Source organism: Manis javanica, chromosome 16 (assembly GCF_040802235.1).
Source record: "Manis javanica isolate MJ-LG chromosome 16, MJ_LKY, whole genome shotgun sequence".
Taxonomy (NCBI): Eukaryota; Metazoa; Chordata; class Mammalia; order Pholidota; family Manidae; genus Manis; species Manis javanica.
Genome location: NC_133171.1, coordinates 62,997,228 through 63,022,200, shown reverse-complemented (window position 1 = coordinate 63,022,200; position 24,973 = coordinate 62,997,228). Strand labels below are relative to the sequence as shown.

The following is a 24,973-nucleotide window of genomic DNA, read 5'->3' as shown; positions in this document are numbered from 1 at the left end:
GGGGAGGTAGGGAGAAGGGGATTAAGGGGTAGTGATGATTGGTACACATGGTGTGGGGGCAGTCATGGAGAAGACAGTGTAACACAGAGAAGACAAGTAGTGACAGTGGCATCTTACCACACTGATGGACAGTGACTCAGTGGGGTATGGGAGGACTTGATAATAAGGGTGAATGTAGTAACCACAATGTTTTCCATGTGAAACCTTCATAACAGTGCATATCAATGATACTTTAACAAAAAAAAATAATAATGTATACATGAATGAATGGTATAGCTGGCCCAAGTGTTAAAGATACAATAGGGGCACAAGTGAATGCAGACTAGGAATTCTAATTCCTGGTGATTCTAAATGCAGCTAATTGAGTCCTCAGCATCGCTGGCAAGAATGAACTACATTTTCAAAAAAAAAATCCATTTAAAGGTTATATTGTTCTAAATATGCCAATAAAAAGATGTATAAATAAGTCAACTTCCATAAATAAAGTTTTAAGATTATGTCCAGCAAAAGAGAGACATTTCATTTGCCAGTAGAACCTGTTCAGAGTTTGGTATATATAGGCAAGATTTTCTGTCATGAAAAATTTCTTCAGCAAATACAAGCCAATTTACCTAAGTAACCACAGGCAAGAACAGCTGTAGCTACCTATCTTCTCTCCATCATGGTTTTCTAATAGGTAAAATGTCTGCCATGTGAGAAAATAGACTTAAGAAACCAAAGATAAACACTTAAGTAAGCCCTGTACTATTTAAAACTGACAGCAACTTAAGGAAGAAAAATACCTTAACCAAAGTAAAGATGGCAGGATAGCAAATGTTCCCACAACACAATATAACCTTGCTCAATAAGCATTACTTGTCAGATTATTTAAATATCTAATTATATAAACTATCAAAAACAATCTTTGATGAATCTATAAAATTAGCATCATATACATCAATCTGTATAATAAACATTCTTAAAAAGCTTAGTTTATGTCAGGATATTTTAAGTTCATTAGGGAAAGTCATTAAAAAATAAAAGTCTAAAAGGAAATCCATATTGCAATAGTGGTTATTTCTGTGGTGTGGGAAATATTTCCCTATTTTTTATATGTGTCTGTATTTTCCAAATATTCTACAATGATCTGAACTGTGGAGTGTTCCTATCTGCTTCCCTGCAGGTGTATACTGATATCACTGTCATGACCAACCAGAGCTGCCAACAGTTCATCTTGTTGGGTTTCTCAGATAGACCCAGACTAGAGGAGATCCTCTTCGTGTTTGTCCTCATCTTCTACCTTGTAACCTTAGTAGGCAACATTGTCATGATCTTGGTTTCCCACCTGGACCCTTGCCTCCACAAGCCCATGTACTTCTTCCTCACCAATTTGTCCTTCCTAGATCTCTGCTTCACCACCAGTTCCATCCCCCAGCTGCTTTTCAACTTAGGTGGCTCAGACAAGACCATCAGTTATGCAGGTTGTGCCATCCAGCTCTTCATGTTCCTGGGACTGGGTGGCACAGAATGTGTTCTCTTGGCAAGCATGGCTTATGACCGCTTCACTGCAATCTGCAAGCCCCTCCACTATGCTGTCCTTATGCACCCTTGGCTCTGCTGGAAGTTGGTGTCTATGGCCTGGGCTATTGGGATCTTCAACTCTCTGGTTATGTCCCCAGTGACCATGAAGTTGCCACGGTGTGGGAGATGTCAGGTGAAGCATTTTCTCTGTGAGATGCCAGCTCTGATAAAAATGGCCTGTGTGGACACAGTGGCTGTGGAGAGCACTGTTTTTGTCTTATCAGTAATGATTGTCCTGGTGCCCCTGTCACTTATTCTTATCTCTTACAGCTACATAACCCTAGCAGTGCTGAGGATCAAGTCAGCCGCAGGAAGAAGGAAGGCTTTCAACACGTGTGGGTCCCATCTCACTGTAGTCTCCTTGTTTTATGGGAATATTATCTATATGTATATGCAACCAGGAAATAATTCTTCTCAGGACCAAGGGAAATTCCTCACTCTCTTCTACAACTTGGTGACCCCCATGTTGAACCCCATCATCTACACACTGAGAAACAAGGATGTAAAGGGTGCACTGAGGAGGCTTGTGTCTAGAAAGTAACAGGGACTTTTTCTAAGTTTGGTTCTTTTACTTAGTTAATAGAAATAAATAATTCTGGAAGTGAAACTTGAAAATTCATTTAAATATTCCATACTACCCAATAAAAACCTCCAGGGATGGACTTTAGGCATATATATTATAGAGCCCCAAATATGATGCTAATGATTAGCTACATTACAGGTAAAATTTCTTATGAATTATTTCTTATGTCTGCTTCCAGTCTTCTTCTCTCCTCCTTTCCAACTTGGCCACATATAATTAAAAGTTCAACAAAACCATGAATCTGTGTTTCAGTACTGTGGTTGACTGTCAGACATTATGTCCAAATAAAATCATATGATCTTTCTCATTGATATTTTGTATAATTGTCATTTTTATCATGAAATTGAGCCAACTGAGTGCCAAAATTGTTACAATACTTTTTATCTTCTGATATCTTTAAATATCATTATCTGAAGAAGATAGAGCATTAGCCTAGACATGGGCTATAATATCATTTAAATTATTTGAGCTCAACATTATTTCACTGATCAGATACATTAAAATTATCTGGAGAGATTTTTTTGTTGGTTTTAAGTATAGATTCTCAAGTCCAAACCCCTAGAGTTCTGACATTTACCAAGTCTGGAAATACTTGTGTTGAAAAAACTCCTTTGTGGTGCTAACAGTTTGAAAATAAATCAATCCATACAAAATTATTTCATTTGACAGATTAGGAAAGTGGGGCATAGTGAAATGTATTTATCACTAAACAGACCACAAATGGTAGAGCTAAGAATTTAGCTGTTTGAATGTAAGAATTTACAACTGTTTGAATGTAACAGAATGAATAAAAATGTCCTCACATTTTAAATACAGATTTTACTTAAGGGCTGTTAAAAGTGACAATAATGAAAACTGTATGCGTGAATGTACACAAACATATTCATACACACACAAGCATTATGGTGGTTTTGCAAAGTTACAAGTGATTAATTTTCACTTAGAAGTAAATGAGTGTCTTCTCACTATGACTCATCTTAAGGATGGGTTAATAACTCAACCTTAAATAACTACTTTTTCAGTTAAAATTTCAAGTAGACATTACTAAACATAGCTTTGATGCAAGGCATAAGGTAAAAGTTCACTGAATAATTTTACTATAGGTTTCTCTTTGTTGGAGATGTTTATTTGTATTTATTTTCTTAAAAAGCATATTAAGCCACTGCTATGGAGGGGATACCACATTAAATAGTATTCTTTTACATCTGATGTAGAAAAGTAGGAAGGTCATTTAAGAGAATGAAAAAGGTGAGTTTTTCTGAAATAAAACTGGATAAGGACATTTTATTTTTCAGAAGGTGATTCTATTCCTGCAATGCTTCTCTTTCCCTTATACAATAACTTACATCAACACTCACATTACTCAATTTTTCCTTTTATGTCAGTAACCCACAATCCAGATTCCAAATTCCATGCTAAAAATTTATTTCAAAGACCAGGCATTATATTTTCAATTATTTTCTGGCCAAAATCTATGTGATGGATAAATTGAACTTTTATATAAATCAAACTAATCCTTTGAAAAGCAAAATATTGATTTCTCTTGATTCATCTTTTGCTTCCAATAGAGTAATGTTTACAAAGATTGAAAACATTAGAAATATCTTTGGCTTCTATCCCTACCTTCATTTGAAATCCCTTGTAACCAGAACTACTCAATTCTTAGCATATAGCAGATAATAAATATTTGCTAATTGAATAAATATAGCTTATTATCCTATATTTTTCTTATGAAAATGATCATTTAATGTGCAAATAATATGGAATTTATCTCATTCTATAAACCCCTACATATCTACATGGCCCACAAAAAGGGGAATCCTGACAAGAGACCATCACACAAAACTGAAACCCCAAAAGGCTACAGCACTGAGGTAACATGCATGAGAAATGCATGTGTCATGCAGAAAACAGAAGAGAAACTTGTTCCTCTTGACTTTGGAAAAAAATACTATGGATAGTGGATAGAGAGGAGGCTTTGTTCTGAAAATGTATTACTTCAAGGCTGCCAGCTTGTACATCTGCAGCCAAAATTCACACCATGTGGTCTTAGAAAACTACAGTAGGGAATTTAAAGCAAAGTTGTCCTAGATTGATAAGACAATCAGACAGACAGCTTCTTATTCCCTTGGAAGTGATCTACTCTTTCTCTCAGGATGCTTTTATAATTTTCTCTGTCTCTGATATTCTTCAATTTAATTATTAAGTGCTCGATGTGGGCTTTTCCCTTTTCTATCTCTTATGTTTTCAAGGATTTCCTCCTTTGTATATTTATTTTGCCCACATTCTTGGAGCCCTGTTATCTGAGTGTTTGCACTTACACTTCTGTTCATCATCTCTCTCCAGTTCACCATTCTGTTTGCTTCTCCTTTGTCTCCTTCTTTCATGTATGAGATTTCTTGTTTTTCTCTTTCAGTTCACTAACTCCTCAGACAGATGTAGCCATTGCACTTGTTATCTATTTTGGTGTTTATTAAAACAAATACATATTTTATGCCATTTCACCTTGTTCAATTTTCAGTTTTTCTTTTACTTGTTCAATGTTGCTAATACATTTCCCTATTTCTTTTAACTCATTGACTAGCCTCATTTTATATGTTTCCATGTTTTGTTGTAATTTTTAATCTAGTACTTCCCTTGTACTTGAAATGGCTACTCACTTTTAGTGCCTGTGAGTTTTGGCCTGTGTGCTCATTTTCCTCTCTGAGTATCAGCTCTGCTTTGAGACATTGTGTGTGAGTGAAGACCATATCCCATCATGTGTCACCCACAACAACCTCTTGAAGTGGGAATGGTAAGTACCCTGCAGTGTGTGGGAGAGCTGGGGAATGACATCCTGAGACTTGTTACTCATAACCTTTGCCTTCTGTTCTCATACTTACAAACACAGGGGTTCTATGCTGCTCTGATTTTATTCCTGAGGACACTTGCATCAGAATTATGTCTTGCTGCAATTGTAGGGCAAACACTGCATGCCTCAGGACAATAGGAGGGGAGAAGCTAGAGCAAAACTCTCACACTCACTTTCCTATTTTAACTTTGATAGTTGGGCTGGGAAGCCCTCTCCCAAGTCCAAACAACCATCCTGTGTATATATACCAATACTTCTGAATTTCTTACACTTTCCTCCATCTACCTTCTCTAGTTTTTTTTTCTGGGATTTATCTTGGAAGAGGAAGTAAGCATTCATCATAATTCAGCATCTTGTTTAAGTCTAGACTCTGGTTTTTTTTTTTTTTGTCTCCTTAGCCCTTTATTTCTTGCCCATATTTTCAGAACTGTCTTGTAAAAATTAAAACATATTAGTCATTCATTTTATATTCCATGTCTTAAAATTCAAAACTCCACCATAAAAATAATGACTTACATAATTCTCCAAAGAATATATTTTGTGAATATATGACCAATACTTATATAATACTGTGCATACTTTTATGAGAGTGTGTATGTGTATGTTTGTATGTAGCACCAAACCAATTTTTACAGTGAATATCATATAATTATCTTTCTCCCTAGTCACTTTTCTCATCCAATATACTGCAATATTAAGTACAAAGTGAAACTACATTCTTTTAAATTTTTTAGTCATTTTAACTTATAAGTCATTTTTACACTTATTAACATTTCCAATAACCTTTATTTTTCTAATGTCATTGAGTTAGTGCTTTTTTTGAAGCCCTTCTGACCTGTAACTTCTGCCCTGAACACTTGTCCAGATGTCCCTATTTTACACTCAAGGATTACAAGAGTAATGGAATTTGCTGTCCTTTGGAAATCTGAGAAAAAACTGTTCTATACATGCATTAAAAGTATCCTTCACCAGTAAGGAAAAGAATCGTGACATTTACATTAAATAAAATTATAAGTGTACTAGACAGCAGGAGGTTGCAGAGAGTCATTTTATATAATTTCCTATACATGTCAGGTGCTATTCAGGTTTTCTATGTATGTCAGGTGCTATTTTGTTAGTATTATAACCAAGATCTTCTATCACATTACATTTTCCAACAGATTATCCTTTGAATGTGTTAAAATTATTGACTTTTGAATAACAATTTAGTAATCCATAAGCTTGTTAAAGTATTTGGTAGAAATATTAATAGTTTGTTGCTTCTTTTCCAATACATATAGCTTTTATTTCTTGTTGCTGTCAAATTTTATTGACTAATACCACAGAACAAGGTTCATGAATGCAGATAGTAGCAATAACATTTCCTTACATTTATGTCTTTTTTTCTAGTGTTTATCTTTTAAATTAATTTTATAAGCAAGGAGATGTTCCTATATATGGGACTATTAAGTATGTGTTTGTTTATAACACATGTACATTTTTTTCTATTTAAGTAAGTGGGGAGTCAATTAAATGACTAACACACAATAAGAAGTAACTATATCAAAAACAGGTTAAGTGTTGATCAGTCATCTCCAGTGGAGATACAAACAGAAAGGAGACCTAGCAACTGATAAATTCAAGCAGTCAAGTGACTAAATAGAATTTTGTTTTAACAATTCCTGGGTGGTAAACTAAACAAATTTTCCTAAAGAAGAGTAATAATTGCTCACATGTGATTTCTCATTTCTTAAGAAGAGAATCCTTTAAGTGTACCCACTAATTATAATGAAGCATTAAAAAGCAGGTGTAAGTTTTCCATAATTCTAACAGATCACAGTAATATATAAAAATGGTAGTTCAATGGGTTATATAATATTGACCAAGAAAGTAAAATTACAAAATAATTCAAATAGATGATCTACATTTCAAAGGCTAAAAATCTAAGGGAAAGGAATATATTTAAAGACTTTTTTTATACAACAGGTAAATGTCACTCTAGAGAGCACTCATAGCCTTGTTAGTAACTTGACTTTAAAAGCCATACCAGATACATTTCCTTAACAAGAATCAATCCAAACCCCCTTTTAACTGATTGATTCTGGTATTTTTCTTTATTAACATTTTCTCTTAATTTCTCTGGGTTTCTTTTAGTTATATAAGACTGTTAATTCTTTCTTGTTTAGTAATAAAAGTGATTTGACTTTGGGAGCATAAAATAGGGCATTATTAACCCTGCCTGGAAGAAGAAGATATACTTCATAGAGTAAGAAATGCTGTGACTAAACTATGATGGTTGAAAAGACATCTACTATATGAGTATATTCAAAGTGAAGGAATTTCAAAGGGAAAAACCAAACCATAAAACTAGAGAAGTGGGGAAACACCACATTAAGAAGAACTTGACTACCATATTTAAGAGTTTACACTTTCATCTGAAGACAGTGGTGCACTGACAGAGAAGTTTAAATAGAAGTTTAATAGAAAAGGAAATTATCGTATTTACATATAAAGATGATCCCTCACATTCACATTCATAGTATCACCTTTTAAATCAATATCCACTGTGAAATATGTACACATAACCTTCAACATATCCAGAGAGAATAAGATAGTTTGCATTGTTTTTCCTCAATCCACCATAATTATAGATTTTACCCTGAAACTACATTCAGATTTCCAGAATTCCAGTTGATTGATTTAAGGTTAATTAACCATAAAGATCTTGACAATCTAGAAAACATAGGGCATGGAATTAAGTACCAGGGATAGAAAGATGAAGAGGTAGGTCATGTCCTGGAGGAGTTCACGTTATAGTATGGAATGCAATCAATAATTAATTAACATGGTCATTGATTTGTAATAATAATAACTAGGTAGAAAGTATTACAAAACCTTAGCATAGAAAGAAAGTAGGGATTTCACAGTTTTCATAAAGAATACAGTCCCTGTCCACTCTCTCCACTTTCATTCAACATAGTATTGGAAGTCATAGCCCAAGCAATTAGTAAGAAAAAGAAATTAAAAACATCCAATAAGAAAGGAAGAAGTAAAATCATCTCTATTAGCAGATGACATATCTCATATAGGAAACCCTGAAGTCTCTACCAAAAAAACTACTAAAACTAATAAACAACTTCAGTAAAGTTGCAGGATACAAAACTAATGTACAAAAATAATTTGCATTTGCACCAACAATGAACTATCCCCAAGAGAAATTAAGAAAACAATCCCATTTACAAAAGTATCAAAATCAATAAAATACTAATAAATTGATTTAACCAAGGAGGCAAAAGATCTATACACAAACTATGACTTTGATGACAGAAGTTGAAGAAGACATAAATAAATGTAAAAATATCCCTTATTCATGCAATGAAAGGATATATTTTAAGGATATATTAAAAGAAAGATTAAGGATAGATCCATTCATTCAATGAAAGGATATAGTTCAGGAATAAGAATCCCTTATTCATGCAATGAAAGATATATCTAAAAATATATTTAAGATACATATATTTAACCATTCTATATGTTAAATGTACTCCTTATCAAATTTCCAATGATATTTTTCATAGAAAGTATGGCACTAGCATAAAAAGTCACACATTGATCAATGGACCAGAATAGAGAGCCCAGAAATAAACCCATTCACATATGGTTAATTAATTTGTGACAAAAGAGTCAAGAATATACAATGAGAAAAGAATGGTCTCTACAATAAATGATGCTGGGAAAATTGGATAGACACATTGCAAAGAATGAAACTGGATCCCTATCTTACACCATGAGCAAAAATCAATTCAAAAGGGATTAAAGACTTGAATGTAAGATGTGAAGCCACTAAACTCCTAAAAGAAAACATAGAGAATAAGCTCCTTGACTTTAGTTATGGCAATGATTATTTGGATTTGACACCAAAATACAAGCTGCAAAAGCAAAAATGAGCAAGTGGAACTATGTCAAAATGAAAGCTTCTGCCAAGGAAAGGGAACCATCAACAAAATGAAAGGCAACCTATGGAATGAGAGAAAATATTTGCAAATGACCTTTCAGATAAAAGGTTAAAATCCAAAATATATAAGCATCACTAATCATTAGAGAAATGCAAATCAAAACCACAATGAGATAGCGCCTCACACCTGTTAAAATAACTCATTTAAAAGACAGATAACAAATGTTGGCTAAGATGTGGAGAAAGGGAACCTTTGTGAGCTGTTGGTGAGAATGTAAATTGACTCAGACACTATGGAAAACAATATGGAGTTTCCTCAAAAAACTGAAAATAGAACTTCCATATGATCCAGCAATCCCACTTCTGGGTATATATCCAAAGGAAATGACATCAGGATATCAAATAAATATATGCACTCCTATATTCACAGCACTAGTATTCACAATACCAAGGAATGGAAACAACCTAAGTGTCCATCAATGGATGAATATTTATCACACTTTTCATTCATTTAGTCTATATATATATAGAATAGAATATTATTCAACCTGTTAAAAAAAGGAAATCCTGTCATACATGGATGTACCTAAGGGATATTATGCTAAGTGAAATAAACCATACAGAGAAAGACAAGCACCACATGGTATCCTTTACATGTGGAATGAAAAATGAGTTGGAGTTTACATGTCCAACTCATAAAAATGGAGAATAGAAAAGTGGTTGCCAGGGGCTAAGGACGGAGAGAGAAAACAGAGAGAAATTAGTAAAAGGGTATGAACTTTCAATTATAAGATGAATAAAGGCTAAGAGTCTAATGTATAACATGATGCCTAGTTGATAACACTGTTTTGTATAAATGAAATTTGCTAAGAAAGTAGAACTTAAATGTTCTTTTGCATGTTCTCTCATACAAAAAAAGAAAAAGCAAATATGTGAGGTAATGGATGTATTATTAACTCAGTGGGGAAGAATCCTTTCACACTGTATATGCATATAAAATCTTCACATTGTGCACTTTAAATATCTTACAATTTTATTTGTTAATTAGACCTCAGTAAAGCTGGAGGTTGGGGAGAGTGTATTGGAAGGGAAATGAAACTGATGTTTTGAGTAATAAATAGACAAACTCCTTGGATGTGTAAGAACCACTGTAAAAAAAGTTTGTCCATTGGAGATGTGAACTGTTTTGTATAATAAACGCCATTCCTATTCAAATATAACATTAAAAAAAAAGAATATGACCCTGAGCAAAGTCTTTTTTTTTGGTATCATTAATATACAATTACATGAGCAACATTGTGGTTACTAGATTCCCCCTATTGTCAAGTCCCCACCACATACCCCATTACAGCCACTGTCCATCAGCATAGTAAGATGCTATAGAGTCAGTACTTGTATTCTCTGTGATATACTGCCTTCCTAAAGTCTCGAATTAGGAATGGGATATATTGTGTGGGAAAATGGGACAAGATAATATCTTTCAGTTGAAGCAAAATAATAGACTAATAAATGCATAATAGAATTCTGGCCCCAAACTGGAATGGTGTGCTCAGTGATTAGAATATTATGGGTTTCTTCCCACAAGTACAGGGTCCATAGAGTAATTATAGTTTCATATATTAAAGGTTTGCTTTTTGTTTAATTTGTAGGCAATGGTAGTAGCCAAACTATTTTTAAATAAGGAAGTGATGTGATTGTGTCAGTTTTAGGAAAAATAATTCAGATAACATTGTACAAGCAAAGAGTTTAGTTGGAAGGTCTCTTAGGAAATAAATTAAGTGATTCATGCAAAGTAAAATAGATATTACCTACTTAATGTTGACAAAAAAATGGAAAATGTGTACTAGCAAGTGAATGTATTCTAAAAATATGACAGAAAGGGAATCAACAAAGTTAAGGTTCAAAGATGGCACCATAACAAAAAGAAGGGTCAAGGATAATTCAGAGGGCTCTCACTGAGAGTTTGGTACTGAGATTCTGGAAATTTGGCATGCAAAAACAGGAGCTGTTTTCAGAAGGTTTTAGCTTGTAAAACCTTGAAATTTTAGAGTTCACAAATAATCCATGTGTATATAAAGCCATTTGCTTTAGACCTCAAGAATGGTCTAAATTGTAGATAGGGATTGAAGATTTATCGTATAGATAAATGGTAGTACAGGCTATGGGAATGCCAAATTATCTCAGGATCAGTGCTGAGAGAAAAGAGAAGAGAGCCAAGAATGGAACTTTGGAAAATATAAACATTGAAGTCTATGCCCAAAGAGAAGGAAACTGAGAATCAGGAGTCAAAGAAATAATAGAAAACAGAGAGATGCCAATGGAAAAAATCATTTCTTGAAAGAGGGTAACATCAATGCCATATTACACCAAGTAAAGTGATTGTAAGCTTATCTACTTTGTGTGATGGTAAGAGTATTGAAGATTTTACTAAGAGCTTCACCAGGGAGTCAGGGGAAAAGGCAAAAGAGCATTATTTGTATAGTTTGTGTCCCATCAAAAAGATTGTAAGTTAATGGAAGGGGAAAGCTAGAGAAGTGGTGGGGTTGGACAGCAGGAGTTAGTTCTAATTTTATTTTTCTGATAGGATAGATTAGCATATTTTAAGTCTATAGATAAAGGGGTAATGGACCATAAGAACTCAAAAATGAAATAGATCAGATATGTGAGGAACATAGTCTCAAAAAAGGTGAAAGGTAATAAATCTATAGCAGCGTTGGAATACATTTCTTTTAGTAAGTCAATAATAGTCCAAACCATGTAACTATTATGGAAAAGACATATTTGTGCTTACAGACTTTTTCCTCATTTAAACAGGAAGAAATGATATTTCTGAAAATAAGGATGAAGAATATAAAGACTGGCAAAAAAAATTACAATCAATAGTACTTGATATGGGAAATGGAAGTTAAGTAGAGACAATAAATTTATTCCCAATCAGTGTGGCAGAAAAAGATTGCTTCTCTGTTCATGTCACCTCTCCAGAGCCTTCCTCTTTGGCTGCTCCCCAGAGGCAGCCAAACTCTGGATACTTGAACTGAGGTTAATGAGTTATGTGAGCAGAACACTCTAGGGGCCACTAAAAATAAACACATCTTCAAGTGTCTCAGTCTCTACAGCATATCCTTTGACCTTGGTGGCTTATAAAAATATCCCTCAGAATTCATATTAGCCTTTTATTCATGGGCAGCTTCCATAGAATTCACAGATTCCAACATCTGTGTAGTTTTAGACTGAACTATTCACTCTTAATTTATACTCCTTGATATGCACAAAAATACTCTAAATAAATGGACAATCTTCCTGTGGAAATCCTGGGATGGCATAAGTCATAATAACAATAAATTTTAAAAGAATTAGTACTTCCCTTAACAAAGTTTGAGTGGGTTCAGTGTCCTCTTCCAGTATAGCACTTACCTTCCTTGCCTTTGATGATTAACTATTTTCAAGGATTATCCTATCCAAGGATGGCATATTTTAAAGCATGTTTTTAACACATGGTTCTGTATTTTCTCTAAGGATTCTGTTCTATTTACATCACCCCCTGACACCTTTATCCAGTTCTATGAACAAACACACAACTTGGTAATTACTGAATGCACCAGCATTCATGGGAGACCAATAGTTATTTGATTTCTTCTGCATCTTATTGATCTTTCCCATCAATATGCCAATTTTCCAGCTTCATAGAACTATAATTACCCTTTAAATATCCTCTTGCTTCTTCCAGAAGGTAGTTGTATATTTGTCACTTTTTATATTCTTCCACTGAAGAAGACAACACAGTCTTAACCCAATGCCCATTCAAATGTTCCTAAGGTCAGCTGAGGTTTTTCCTGGTGTTCCTGATTCCTTAGACCCAAAAAAGTGGTGGGGCTGCCAGAACTGATATCTAGGGATGATTTTGTTATTTACTTAGAGTAAGTGCTAGACTGGAAGAGGACACTGAACCCTAGATTAACTGAATACCCCTGCACTTGTGAAGTGAAAGGATATAAATATTTTTACAATTCAACCCAAACAGCAGGTGCTGGGTCTTATAAGCATGAATTTGTATTTCCATTTTCTATCTAACAAAGATGTATATAGGAGAAAAGTCTTAACTGGCTATTCATGCCAAGAAAAAGAAATCAGTTTTTCCTAGTACTGTACACTTCTATCCACACACTAATAGAAATGAGAGAAATAGTGATATTATTAATCATAACCTTAGCAATGATTAAGATCACAATGTATCTCATTTATGAATTCGGAATGGGATAGAACTAATGCCTGTGTTTTAGGCTTACCATTGCATAGCAGGTATTTATAATAAAAATTGCTACAAGGTGATAGCCATGAGTACATTATACTTCTGCTGTGGGTTGAATAGTGTCCCCTCAGAAACTATGTTGAAATCCTAACACTCAGTTCCTGTGAATGTGACCTTCTTTGAAAACAGGGTCTTTGCAAATGCAACCAATTTAAGTGGTTATACTCAGGGTGGGTCCTAATCTGACTGGTAATCTTATAAGAGAGACAGTCCCAGGAGGAATGCTCTGCCACTACCAAGGTGGAGATTGGAGTGCTGATGCACAGGCCAAAGAACTCCAAGAATTGCTAGCAAATCACCAGAAGCTGGGAGGATGCAAGAAAAAATTCTCCCTGACAGGTTTCAGAAACCATGGCCTTGCTGATAACTTGAGTTTGGACTTATAGCCTCTAGAACTGTGAGACAATAAATTTCTGTTGTCTTATCAGTTATGGTAGCCCTAGAAAAATAATAAAACATATTAAAATTCATATTAAAATGCTTATGTCAATTTAATTCTACTTCTGTAGTTACAATGAGTTTTGTATGTTTCTTACTAGAACATATGCTTTTTTGGGATTAGATCACTTTCTGTGCATCAAAGAGAAGAACAAAATAATTTAAAATCATGTTTTAGAATGAGTTAAATACTTCAGTGATCTCTAAGAAATAGTAGCCTTTCTGGAAACTTTTTAAGAGCCTTCAACTGAGCATCATGATGGACTGGAGAAGCTCCTTCTCTGTGACTCTTAAAGCACAGGATAGAGGGAAAAAGCAAAGGTAAGCACCAAAAACATTTGAAAAACAAAATTGTAATGATTAATGCCAGTTTTATAATTCTGGATATTTAGATAATCTGAAAGATATAGAAAGGAAGAACTATGCTTTCACTAAAGAATGTGCTAGGGCTACTGAAATTATGACAATTAGACTTATTGGAACATACACCTACCAGGTTTTAGTAAACAGCTAAAAACAATATGTCATTTACTTGTTATTAAAAGCTAATAACATTTATTTTGAAAGAGAAAAGACAAGGAAGTAGGGAGGCAGCCTTACTGATGGTAGACTTATAATTAGAATCCAAGTATCTTTTGTAAGGTAAAATCGAGCTGAAATGACTAGGTGAGGAGGCAACAAAGGAGCCAGAAGTTTCATAGGGAGCAATCCCGGGCAATGATCGCTGGTCTGGTTAGTCACAGGCCAGAGAAGTCGCATCCAGCAGGACAGGCAGTGAGTTTATAAAGAAGTTAGGGGGAGGGAGACCATAGGTCTATAGTGGTGTGAGGATCGGCTAGCCTAAGGCATGTGTCATTTGCCTTTACAGTAGAGAAAGGACTAGAAAGTTAATACTCCTTTTCCAGGTTGGGAGGGGGCAGCAGCCTGGGATTTTGGCACGTCATCAGGCTGAAATCTGTTGGTCTCTTTCCCTTACAAGGCCGGGCTTGGGGGCTTTGCTGCCCCATTTCCTCATTTGGTGAGGGTTGAGTTTGTCTGACGTGCTCACCCCTCCCTCCAGTGCCTCCATCCTTACATCTTTATTCCCATTTCATTGCATTTTAAAACTTATTCCAAATTAATTTCATCATAGTAACAACTGTCACCAAAACAGTCACCAAAGGGATTTAAGAATAAAAGAATTAGGGCTTTCAAGAATCCAACATTAAAGGCATAACAGAGAGTGGCAAAATACCCGCTTACCTGGTCATGCATTTTGTTAATAGAAAAGTGATGTTTATGAAAGAGTAACAGAGTCCTGCAAGGTTACATATAACACAGCCTTAAGAAAAATTAAGTTTGAAGAGTCAAGTCTGCTTACTGTTATTCAAGATTTCTTTTGTTTTGCCCTTGTACACATCAATTTCTGTTACCCTTAAATTCACTTTCTATAGCCTATTATGATTTTTAAGTTTCTTCCACTATTTTCATTTACTCAACAAATATTTTTTTATGAATCTACTATATGCCAGGCTGTGGTGATAATATGCAATAATACTTTTGTAGATATTATTCACTATTAAATTGTATCAGTGTGTGTGTTTGTGTGTGTGTAGTTTTTGTGTGTGTATGAGAAAGAGTCTCTTTTCTAAGAAGAGGCCCCAATGATTTTAATAGAAAACAATGATTTATGTGAGGTTGGTATTTATAGGAAGAGCAGAGTGAGAATTTGAAAAACAAATTGCTCTACTATTTGAAGAATTCAAAAAGAGAGTTACAAAGTGAAAGAAAAGGAAATGCTAAATCAGTTTCTGTTCAAAGTGGTATCAATGATGATTACTCGGGATTACTCCCAGCAACATGAGGTTTGGATACAATGAATTCTTAAACCATTTCCAATAGAAGCTTTCCAATCAAACAACATGATTTCAGGCTCCTTACTCAAAGGTTATATTGGTTTATGCATTAAAATGTATTGTTCACCTTTGAAAAAAATTGGCAAATGGTAAATTTTATTACCTGTCATTTTTAGAAGATTTTTTAAATCTCTACACAAAATGTAAAGAATCTCTACACAGATGTCAGAGAGCCAGTCTGAAACATTCCAGTTCTTCATAGAAAACCAAGTTAGAAGTAATGGGAAGTACAAATTTGCAACTTATTCAGGAAAATTAGATTTGCAACTTAATCAAAACAGTTTTTACAGACAATTTAAGTTATCTTTAGAGTTCATGTATTCATAAAAGATAGTATCCCTAGCAGTTAAGAAGTCATGTTTTAGAGTCAGTTTGACTCCTACGTCTGCCATTTATTAGTGAGTTACTCTGGGAAAATTACTGACCCTCTCTCTTTAACCCACAATTCCCTCATTTATTTATACAGAGACCATGAAAATGTCAAGCTCAGAGTACTTGTGAGAAAATGAACAGGAAGTTTAGGCCAATGCCTGAAACATGGAATATACTCATATAGTAGCTGTTTATCATCCCCTTTCTTGCCAGCAAGGAAGTGATTGTGAAAATGTCTCAAGCTCCCACCAAACTCTATCTACCCACTCTCAGAAAAAAGTGATGGATTAATTCCAATGGGGAAAGGACAATGGAAAGAGCAAATGATAGCACCTTCACTGGGTTTATTCTCCTGGGCTTCTCCAACAGGCCTTGGCTGGAAACTTCTTTCTTTGTGGTTATCCTGATCATCTATTTTTTTACCTTTCTAGGCAATGGTACAATTCCACTTTTGTCAATTACAGATCCTCACCTCCATACCCCTATGTATTTTTTCCTCTCAAACCTCTCTTTTATGGACCTTTGTTTGACTACTCTCACTGTCCCTCAGACACTGGCCAACCTTAAGGGGAAGGACAAAACCATCACCTATGGTGGCTGTGTCACCCAGCTCTTCATTGCCTTGGGCCTTGGGGGAGTAGAGTGTGTCCTACTGTCTGTCATAGGCTATGACCGCTAAGCAGCTGTGTGCTGCCCACTCCACTACATGGGGATCATGTGTCCCCAACTTTGCTTGCAACTGGTTATAACTGCTTGTCTTACAGGGTTTGCTAATTCTATAGTACAGATAGCATTGACCACGAATCTTCCCCTCTGCAGTAAAAACTAAGTGGACCATTTATTCTGTGAAGTTCCAGTGATGCTGGAACTGGCCTGCACCAACACCTCCATCTAAACTCTTTGCTGTCAGTGCCCTTTTTTTGGTGGTTCCCCTGTCACTCATCTTAGGATCTTATGGTCACATTACCAGTGCAGTGCTGAAGATAAAGTCAGCCTAGGGGAGGTGGAAGGCCTTTGGAACCTGTGGTTCTCACCTAATGGTAGTGATCATTTTCTTTGGTACACTCATCTCCATGTACCTCCAGCCTCCCTCCAGTTATTCACAGGATGTGAACAAAAGTATTGTGCTGTTCTATACTCTGGTGACTCCCTTGCTAAATCTCCTGATATACATTTTGAGGAATAACGAAATCAAAGGGGCACTAATGAGAGCAGTGAGGAGAACCATAGACTCAAGAAAGAGCTAATGCAGGGCTTGCATGCCCAAGCACTTGTACACTGGAAGACTTTGGAGAGACTAAAAACTAATTTGATTTATTTCAACAAATCTTTATAAAGCACCTACTATGTATAAGGTGTTATTCTAGGTATGTATTAGTGATTGAAAGAGAGATTCCTATCTTCATGAACTAAATCTTCTAGTGGGGAAAATATAAGTTAAGATAAAAATAAACTGTGGTATATTTATGTAGTAGAATATATAATAATAAGCATAAAAAATTACAAGAATATACAACAATATGAATGATTCTCACAAGCACAATGTTGAGCAAAAGAAGTCAGAAACTAAAGAGCTCATACTGCATGATTTCATTCATATAAAATTCAAAACCAGGCAAAACAAATCTGTGATATTAGAAGTAAGCAAAGTGATTCCTTTGGGGAGTAATGATTGGAAGGAGAAATGGGTAAGGGAACTTCTGGGATCTGGTCATGTTCTGAGTTTTTATCTGGATGCTGGTTACATAAGGTATATAATATGTGAGAATTTAACAAATTGTAAGGTACTTGCACTTTCTGTGTGTATGTTGCACTTCAAATCATTTAGTTTTAAAATGTTTTAAATAATCCAGAAATTAACAAAATAATATGATACTATATAATTACCTTAATTATGGACTTTTTTATCTATGAGATGTCTTCTCAGGGTAACCACAAAGCAAAAGCACTACAGAAAATGACAGGGAAAACAAAGCATGCCCAAATGGAAAATCACTAATTTACAGAGATAGGCAGGAGCAATGGAAATTAAAAAGCAACCAGAAAATAATTAATAAGGTGGCATTAATAAGACATATCAGTAATATCTAAATATAAATAGATTGAATTCACCATTCAAAAGGTACAAAGTGGCTGGGTGGAATTTTTTTCAATTACCAAACTACATGCAATCTGCAAGAGACTCACTTCAAATGTAAGAAAACACACAGACTGAAAGTGAAGGGATGGAAAAGTAAAGGGTTGATATATATATGTTTGCTCAACATGCACATATAAGACAAAATAGACTTTATACCAACACTGGTAACAAGAGACAAATAAGGTCATCATATAATGATAAAGAGGTCAAGTCATCAAGAAGATGTAACAATTGTAAATATATGCATCCAACATCAGGGCACCTAAATATATTGAGCAAATACAGTTGACCCTTGAACATGGATTTGAACTACACAGGTCCACTTATATGCAGATTTTTTAAAGATCCAAATGATTTTGAGTTTATCATAATATTTATAAATAACTGCTAAAGAAAAATGGAAGAAAGTTGATGGGTGGTTTGTCTGCTGAAGTCAAGTTTGAAGATCAATTAGTTTATATCAAGGCAACTTATCTTTACCTGATTACACAGGCAAAAGACTGGCATAAATAACAATATCTGACTTTGGAAAGATTTGACCCTATCACTATCAAATGCAGCTTCAAAAATAAATAAAATCCCTTTTTCCAGACTGGAATACATTTTGTTTCAGAGTAACAAATGACTGCTAATTAGCAGTAAAAGCTAGCATAGAGAAAAGATCATTTAGGTTTGAAGTGTCAGGTTTTACATGCCATTAGTCACTCAAGTATATAGAGCTCCAGTGACTAATTTATATTATATTATAGCCAAGTATTTCCCATAAAGTCAGAAGTCCTCTTTTAAATTATTCATAATATTTAGTCTAGAGAGGTAAACTATCTCCTGCTAAAAACATTATTAGATTAAAATTTTCTCAGTTATCTTCATACTAGTTAAATTCCATCATAATATTTGTAAGGAGGTCTAGCAAACACCAACACTGCTTGGGTGTTCAGAGGAGGGAAGGAATTATACACCTGCTATTAATGCCTTTCTTCCCAGTTCACTCTGTTCCTACAAGTATTAATTGGTAAAAATCACATTGATATTAATGTGGTATTATGTAAAAATGCTGGCTTGCAATTACTTTCCTAGGTGTAGTAATCTCTAAAGTAATTCTTGGTCATGTGCCTCAAGAAACATGTATAAGAATGCTTATAGCAGCACTGTGTGAATTAACCAGAACTTGGAAACAAGCCAACAGTAAATGGCTCAACAGTAAAATGGGCTCATTATGCCTTATTCATATAACAGACTACTATTCAACAACAAATGTGAATAAACTACAGCTAAACAAATCAAAATGTCCTTCACACAAAAATGCTGAATGAAAGTGCAAGTCACAAAGTAATCAACCCCTCCACCTGTTCAAAACAGGTAAAAAAAACCACTGTTGTTTATGAATTAAAATATGGGTGGTAAAACTATTGTTATGATCAAAAAATATAATCAAAACTATAAACAATCAAAAGGCTAATTAAAACAAAATCAAAATTAATGGAAAGAGAAAAGGATGCAACAGGGCAGAGGCTGTCCAAGGTACTGTCCAGGTTCTGGGTCTTAACAAGTGTGGTGATATCATGACCATGCTTTAATTATTCTTTAAACTGAACATATTTTTATACAGATATATAGAAAAAGGGAGAGACAGACAGAGATAGCCAGAAGACATAAGACACACCACACAGGACAATGTTATACATTACACCCATGACAGGACAATCACAAAGCAGGAAACAAACACCCTCCATAAAAATACTAGAAATAATCAGGAGCATTTTTAAAAGGATGAATATGGCTGATAAGAACACATTTTGGGGATTTCTGGGGAAAAATAGATGGTGGAATATTAAGGCAAGGCAGAAACCTCCTCCCAAAAATACACACCAAGAAGCAACTACGGCAAACACAACTAATCCTGAAAACAACCTGAAGACTGCAAAACAGACCACATATACCTGGTGAAGAAGATAAGACCACACAGAAAAGGGTAAAGTGGTGGAGCTACAATAGAGAGGGACCCAACCCCTTCTCCTATCCCAGCCCACAGGTGGAAGGAAGAGGAAGGGAGTGGGGAGGGGATAGATACCCAGGAACTCTGCACACCTGGCCCTGGAGATCTACTCTAGGAGCATGGGTCCACATTACACTGAATTCTGATGATTAGCGGGACTGGACCTCAGGGAGAGTTGGAATATTCTGGGAGGCTGAGACACCAGCCACTTCTGAAGGACAGGCATGCTCCACTGATTTCACTGAGTCCCAACACAAAGGCAGCAGTTTGAAAGACATGCCAGCACTGGAAGGTGAGCCAGAGAGGTGAGGGTTGGATGGAGTTCTCTTTGCAGGAGAAAGGGCAAGTGAATGATACCCACCCCAGCCCTCCCTTGGCCCAACATTTTGGACACTCTCAGGAGCCGCAGATGTTCCATTCCCCTCCCTGGCAGCTCAGCCCCAAGGTGCTTCCCTGTGCACCACTGATGCACCAGCCTGCTTGGCCCAGCAGCTATGGACTTTGCTGACTGAAAAGGCAGAGGGAGGCTTTCACAACTTTCTCCACTCTTTCTCAGCTGTTAGTGAGACACCTGCAGGAACCAGCTCCAAGAGCTCCTTCCTCCCCATGGATGGCCAAGCAAGATGCTGCATGCCTTGCCATCACTAGGGGGTGCTTGTGAAACTCACTGTAGGTGCTGCTTGCCTCTGTGGCATGATTTACTGTCTCTACCCAAGGAGCGGCCTCCCACAGTGCTACTTGCAGCCACTGCCCTTGGCCTATATGCTCCAAAACTGCACAATTTCCTGCCACCAGGAAACCACGCACCCTGCCATTGTGCAACTTGATACATGACTACATTACCAACCCTGTTAACACAGCAGCCCTGCCATAACCATCACTGCAGAGCAGGCAGGGGGTGGCCCTGCCCACAGTGATCCCAGAAGAAGCCACTACTTGGATGACAAAAGGCCAGGCTGAAGCAAACTGCTGACCTCAGCAGACTGAGATAAACCACTGCTTGCAAACAGACAGAAAAGTGAACCCACCCATTGCCCACCTACAGCAAGTAAAACTCCACAACAAAGGAGAACTAGGCACTGGAGAGGAAACAGTCTTGAGCTTCTAGGCACCACAAGATGCCTTCTTCATAAAGCCACTATTCTGTAGACTAGGAAGCAAAGCAGATCCATCAAATACAAAAGAAGAAACACAGAAACCCTAACAAAATGGGGGGGCAGAGGAATGTGCCCCATACAAAACTACAGTATAAGACACCAGAAAGAGGGCTAAATGAAACAGAGATCACCAATCTTCTTGATAAAGATTTCAAAGTAAAAATCATAAATATGCTCACAGATCTGCAGAAAATATTGAAGATCTCATGGAGGACTTCAACAAAGAGACAAAAAGATGAGAAAGCACAACTCAAAGCTGATGAATACAGTAACTGAAATGAAATATACAATGGAGGAAATGAAAAATTGATTGCTGCTAGTAGAGGAGACAACCAGTGACATGGAAATTAGAGAACAAGAATACAAAGAAGATGAGGAACAGAGAGAAAAAAAGATCTCTAAGAATGAAAGAATGATAAGACAGCTGTGTGAGCAATCCAAATGAAACAATATTCACATAATAGGGTTTCCAGAAGAAGAGAGAGACAAAGGGATAGAAAGTCTCTTTGAGGAAATAATTGTTGAAAACTTCCCCAATGTGGGGAAGGAAATAGACACTCAGGTCATAGAAGAACAGAGATCCCCTAACAAAAGGAAGCCCAGGAAGACAATACCAAAACATATAATAACTAAAATGTCAAAGATTAAGGATAAGGAGAGAGTATTGAAAGCAGCCAAAGAAAAAAATGACTTATAAGGGAAACCCCATCAGGCTGTAAGCATACTTTTCAGCATAAACATTGCAGGATACAAGGAAGTGGCATGAAATAGTTAATGTACAGAAACAGAAGGACCTTCAACTAAGAATCTACCAAGCAAGATTGTAATTCAGATTCGAAGCAGAGATTAAACAATGACCAGATAAACAAGGGATCAAGTAATTTATAATGACTAAGCCAGCATTACAGGACATATTAAAGGGACTGCTGTGGATGGACATGTTCCCAAGGATAAACAATTTTCACCAGCAAAATTAAACCCACAATAAAGGCAGTAGACCAATTAATTGCCAAACAAGTATAAAATAAAACAAAAGTAGTGAAAGCAACTATACACAAAATCAATTCAAGGGATACACAAAAAGTTCAGATTATGACATCTAATGCATAAAGTGTGTAAGAAGAAGAAGAAAAAAGTACTTTTAGATATTGTGTTTCAAATAGAGCAATCAGCAACTTAATATAGAATGTTATGTAGTTAGGAAACTATCCTTACACCTTTGGTAACCACAAACCTAAAGTCTATAATAGATACACAAAAAAGTTAAAAAAGAGAAATCCCACAACACTAAAGAAAACCATCAAACAAGAGAAGAGTATAAGAAAGGAAGAAAGGAAAGGAGAGGACCTGTATAAACCAATAGAAAACAATTAATAAAATAACAATAAATAAATACCTATCAATAATTATCTTAAAGGTAAATGGACAGAATGCACCAATCAAAAGACATAGGGTGGCAGAAAAACTGAAAAAGAAACAAGACCCATCCATATGCTGCCTACAGGAGACTCGTTTCAGATCCAAAGACATACACAGAAGTGATGGAAAAAGAAATCTCATGCAAATAATAAAGAGAAAAAAAAAGCAGGAGTAGCAATACTTATATCAGACAAAGTAGATTTCAAAGCAAAGAAAGTAGCAAAAGACAAAGAAGGACATTATATAATGATAAAGGAGTCAGTCTAACAAGAGGACATAACTATTATAAATACCTAGGAATATAACATAAGAGCATCTGATATGTAAAACAAATCCTAACAAAATTAAAGGGGGAAATAGACTGCAACTCACTCATATCGAGGGACTTTAACATGCCACTTAGATCAAGGGACAGATCAGACAGAAAATAAGTAAGGAAACAGAGGCATTGAACAATACATTATATCAGAAGGACGTAACAGACATCTACAGAACACTCCACCCAAAAGCAGCAGGATACATATTTTTCTCAAGTGTACAAGGAACATTCTCCAGAATAGATCACATTCTAGGCCACAAAAAGAGCTTCAGCAAATTCAAAAAGACTGAAATTGTATCAAGCTACTTCTCAGACCATAATGGTATGAAACCAGAAATAAACTACACAAAGAAAACAAAAAAGCCTACAAACACATGGAGGCTGAATAACATGCTTATAGTCAGTAGTTCAATGACCAAATTAAAAGAGAAATCAAGCCATATATAGAGACAAATGAAAACAAAAGTACAACAGTCCAAAATAGGTGAGACACCACAAGAGTGGTTCTAAAAGGGAAGTACATAGAAATACAGGCTTACCTCAAGAAACAAGAACAATCCCAAATTAACAGTCTAAACTTACAATTAAAGAAACTAGGAAAATAAAAACAAATGAAACTTAAAGGTAGTAGAAGGAGGGATCTGATGTAATAAAGATCAGAACAAAAATAAATAAAATAAAGAAAAAACAATAGTAAAACTCAATGAACCCAAGAGCTGGTTCTTTGAGAAGATAAACAAAATAGATACACCCTAGCCAAACTAATCAAGAAAAAAAGAGAGAATATAGCATCTTATAGGCAGTGATTGCAATGGGGTAGGGGGAGAGAAGGTGGGTGAAAACTTGATAATATGGATGAATGTTGAAACCACAGTGTTGTTCATCAGTAACCTTCATAAAATAGTATCCCATAAATTAAAAATAAGAAAAAAAGATTACACAAATATGTAAATAAAAGAGTTGAATTCTACCAAACATTTAAAGAAGAACTAATGCCCATCTTTCTCAATGTATTCCAAAAGTAGAAAAGGAGGGAATACTTCCAAACTCATTCTAAGAGGTGAGCATCACTCTAATACCAAAGCCAGGAAAAGATTCCCCAAAAAAGAAATTTTTTTTTCTACAAAATTTTTTGTCTTTTTCTTTCAGGGACCAATATGCCTGATGAACATAAATGCAAAAATACTCAACAAAATATTAAGAAACTGAATTCAAAAATACATCAAAAGGATCATCCATAATGACCAAGTGGGATTTATTCCAGGGATGCAAGGATGGCATGATATTTGTAAATCAATCAACACATATACCACACTACCAAAAAGGCTGAAAACCTTATGAGCATCTCAATAGATGCTGAAAAAGCATTTGACAAAATTCAACATTCATTCATGATAAAAGTGCTCAACAAAATAGGTATAGAGGATACATACATCAACATAATAAAGGCCATATATAACAAGTCCACAACTAACATCATACTTAGGGGTAAAAACCTGAAGGCTTTGCTTCTAAGATCAGGAACAAGACAAGAATGTCCACTCTCCCCACTTTTATTCAACATAGTACTGGAGGTACTAGCCATGGCAGTCAGACAACACAAAGAGATAAAAGGCATCCAAATTGGTAAGGAAGAAGTTAAACTGTCTCTATTTTCAGATGACATACTATTATACATAGAACACCCTTAAGACTCTACCAAGAAACTACTAGTCTAATAAACTGAGTCAGCAAAGTTGCTGGATACAAAATTAATACACAGAAATCTGTTGCATTCCTATATACTAACAACAAACTAATAGAGAAATATGGAAAACAATTCCATTTACAATTGCATCAAAAAGAATAAAATACCTAGAAATAAACCTAACCAAGGGGGTGAAAGACCTACACTCTGAAAACTATGATACTCATGAGAGAAATTAAATAAGACACAAATCAGTGGAAATCTGTCCCATGCTCATGGATAGGAGGAATTAATATTGTCAAAATGGCCATCC

The 24,973-nt window shown here is 35.4% G+C and overlaps 1 protein-coding gene and 1 pseudogene across 1 annotated transcript; both read left to right on the top strand.

Annotated features, from left to right (window-relative positions):
- The first annotated feature begins 1,183 nt into the window (after positions 1–1,183).
- Positions 1,184–2,164, top strand: LOC108403248 (olfactory receptor 2W3-like). The gene has a single exon (XM_017670262.2). It carries the CDS (start codon positions 1,184–1,186, stop codon positions 2,099–2,101), a length of 918 nt encoding a protein of 305 aa, XP_017525751.1. The 3' UTR covers positions 2,102–2,164.
- Positions 2,165–16,252: 14,088 nt separating this feature from the next.
- LOC108403235 (putative olfactory receptor 2B8) lies at positions 16,253–17,189 on the top strand (annotated as a pseudogene).
- Positions 17,190–24,973: the final 7,784 nt, after the last annotated feature.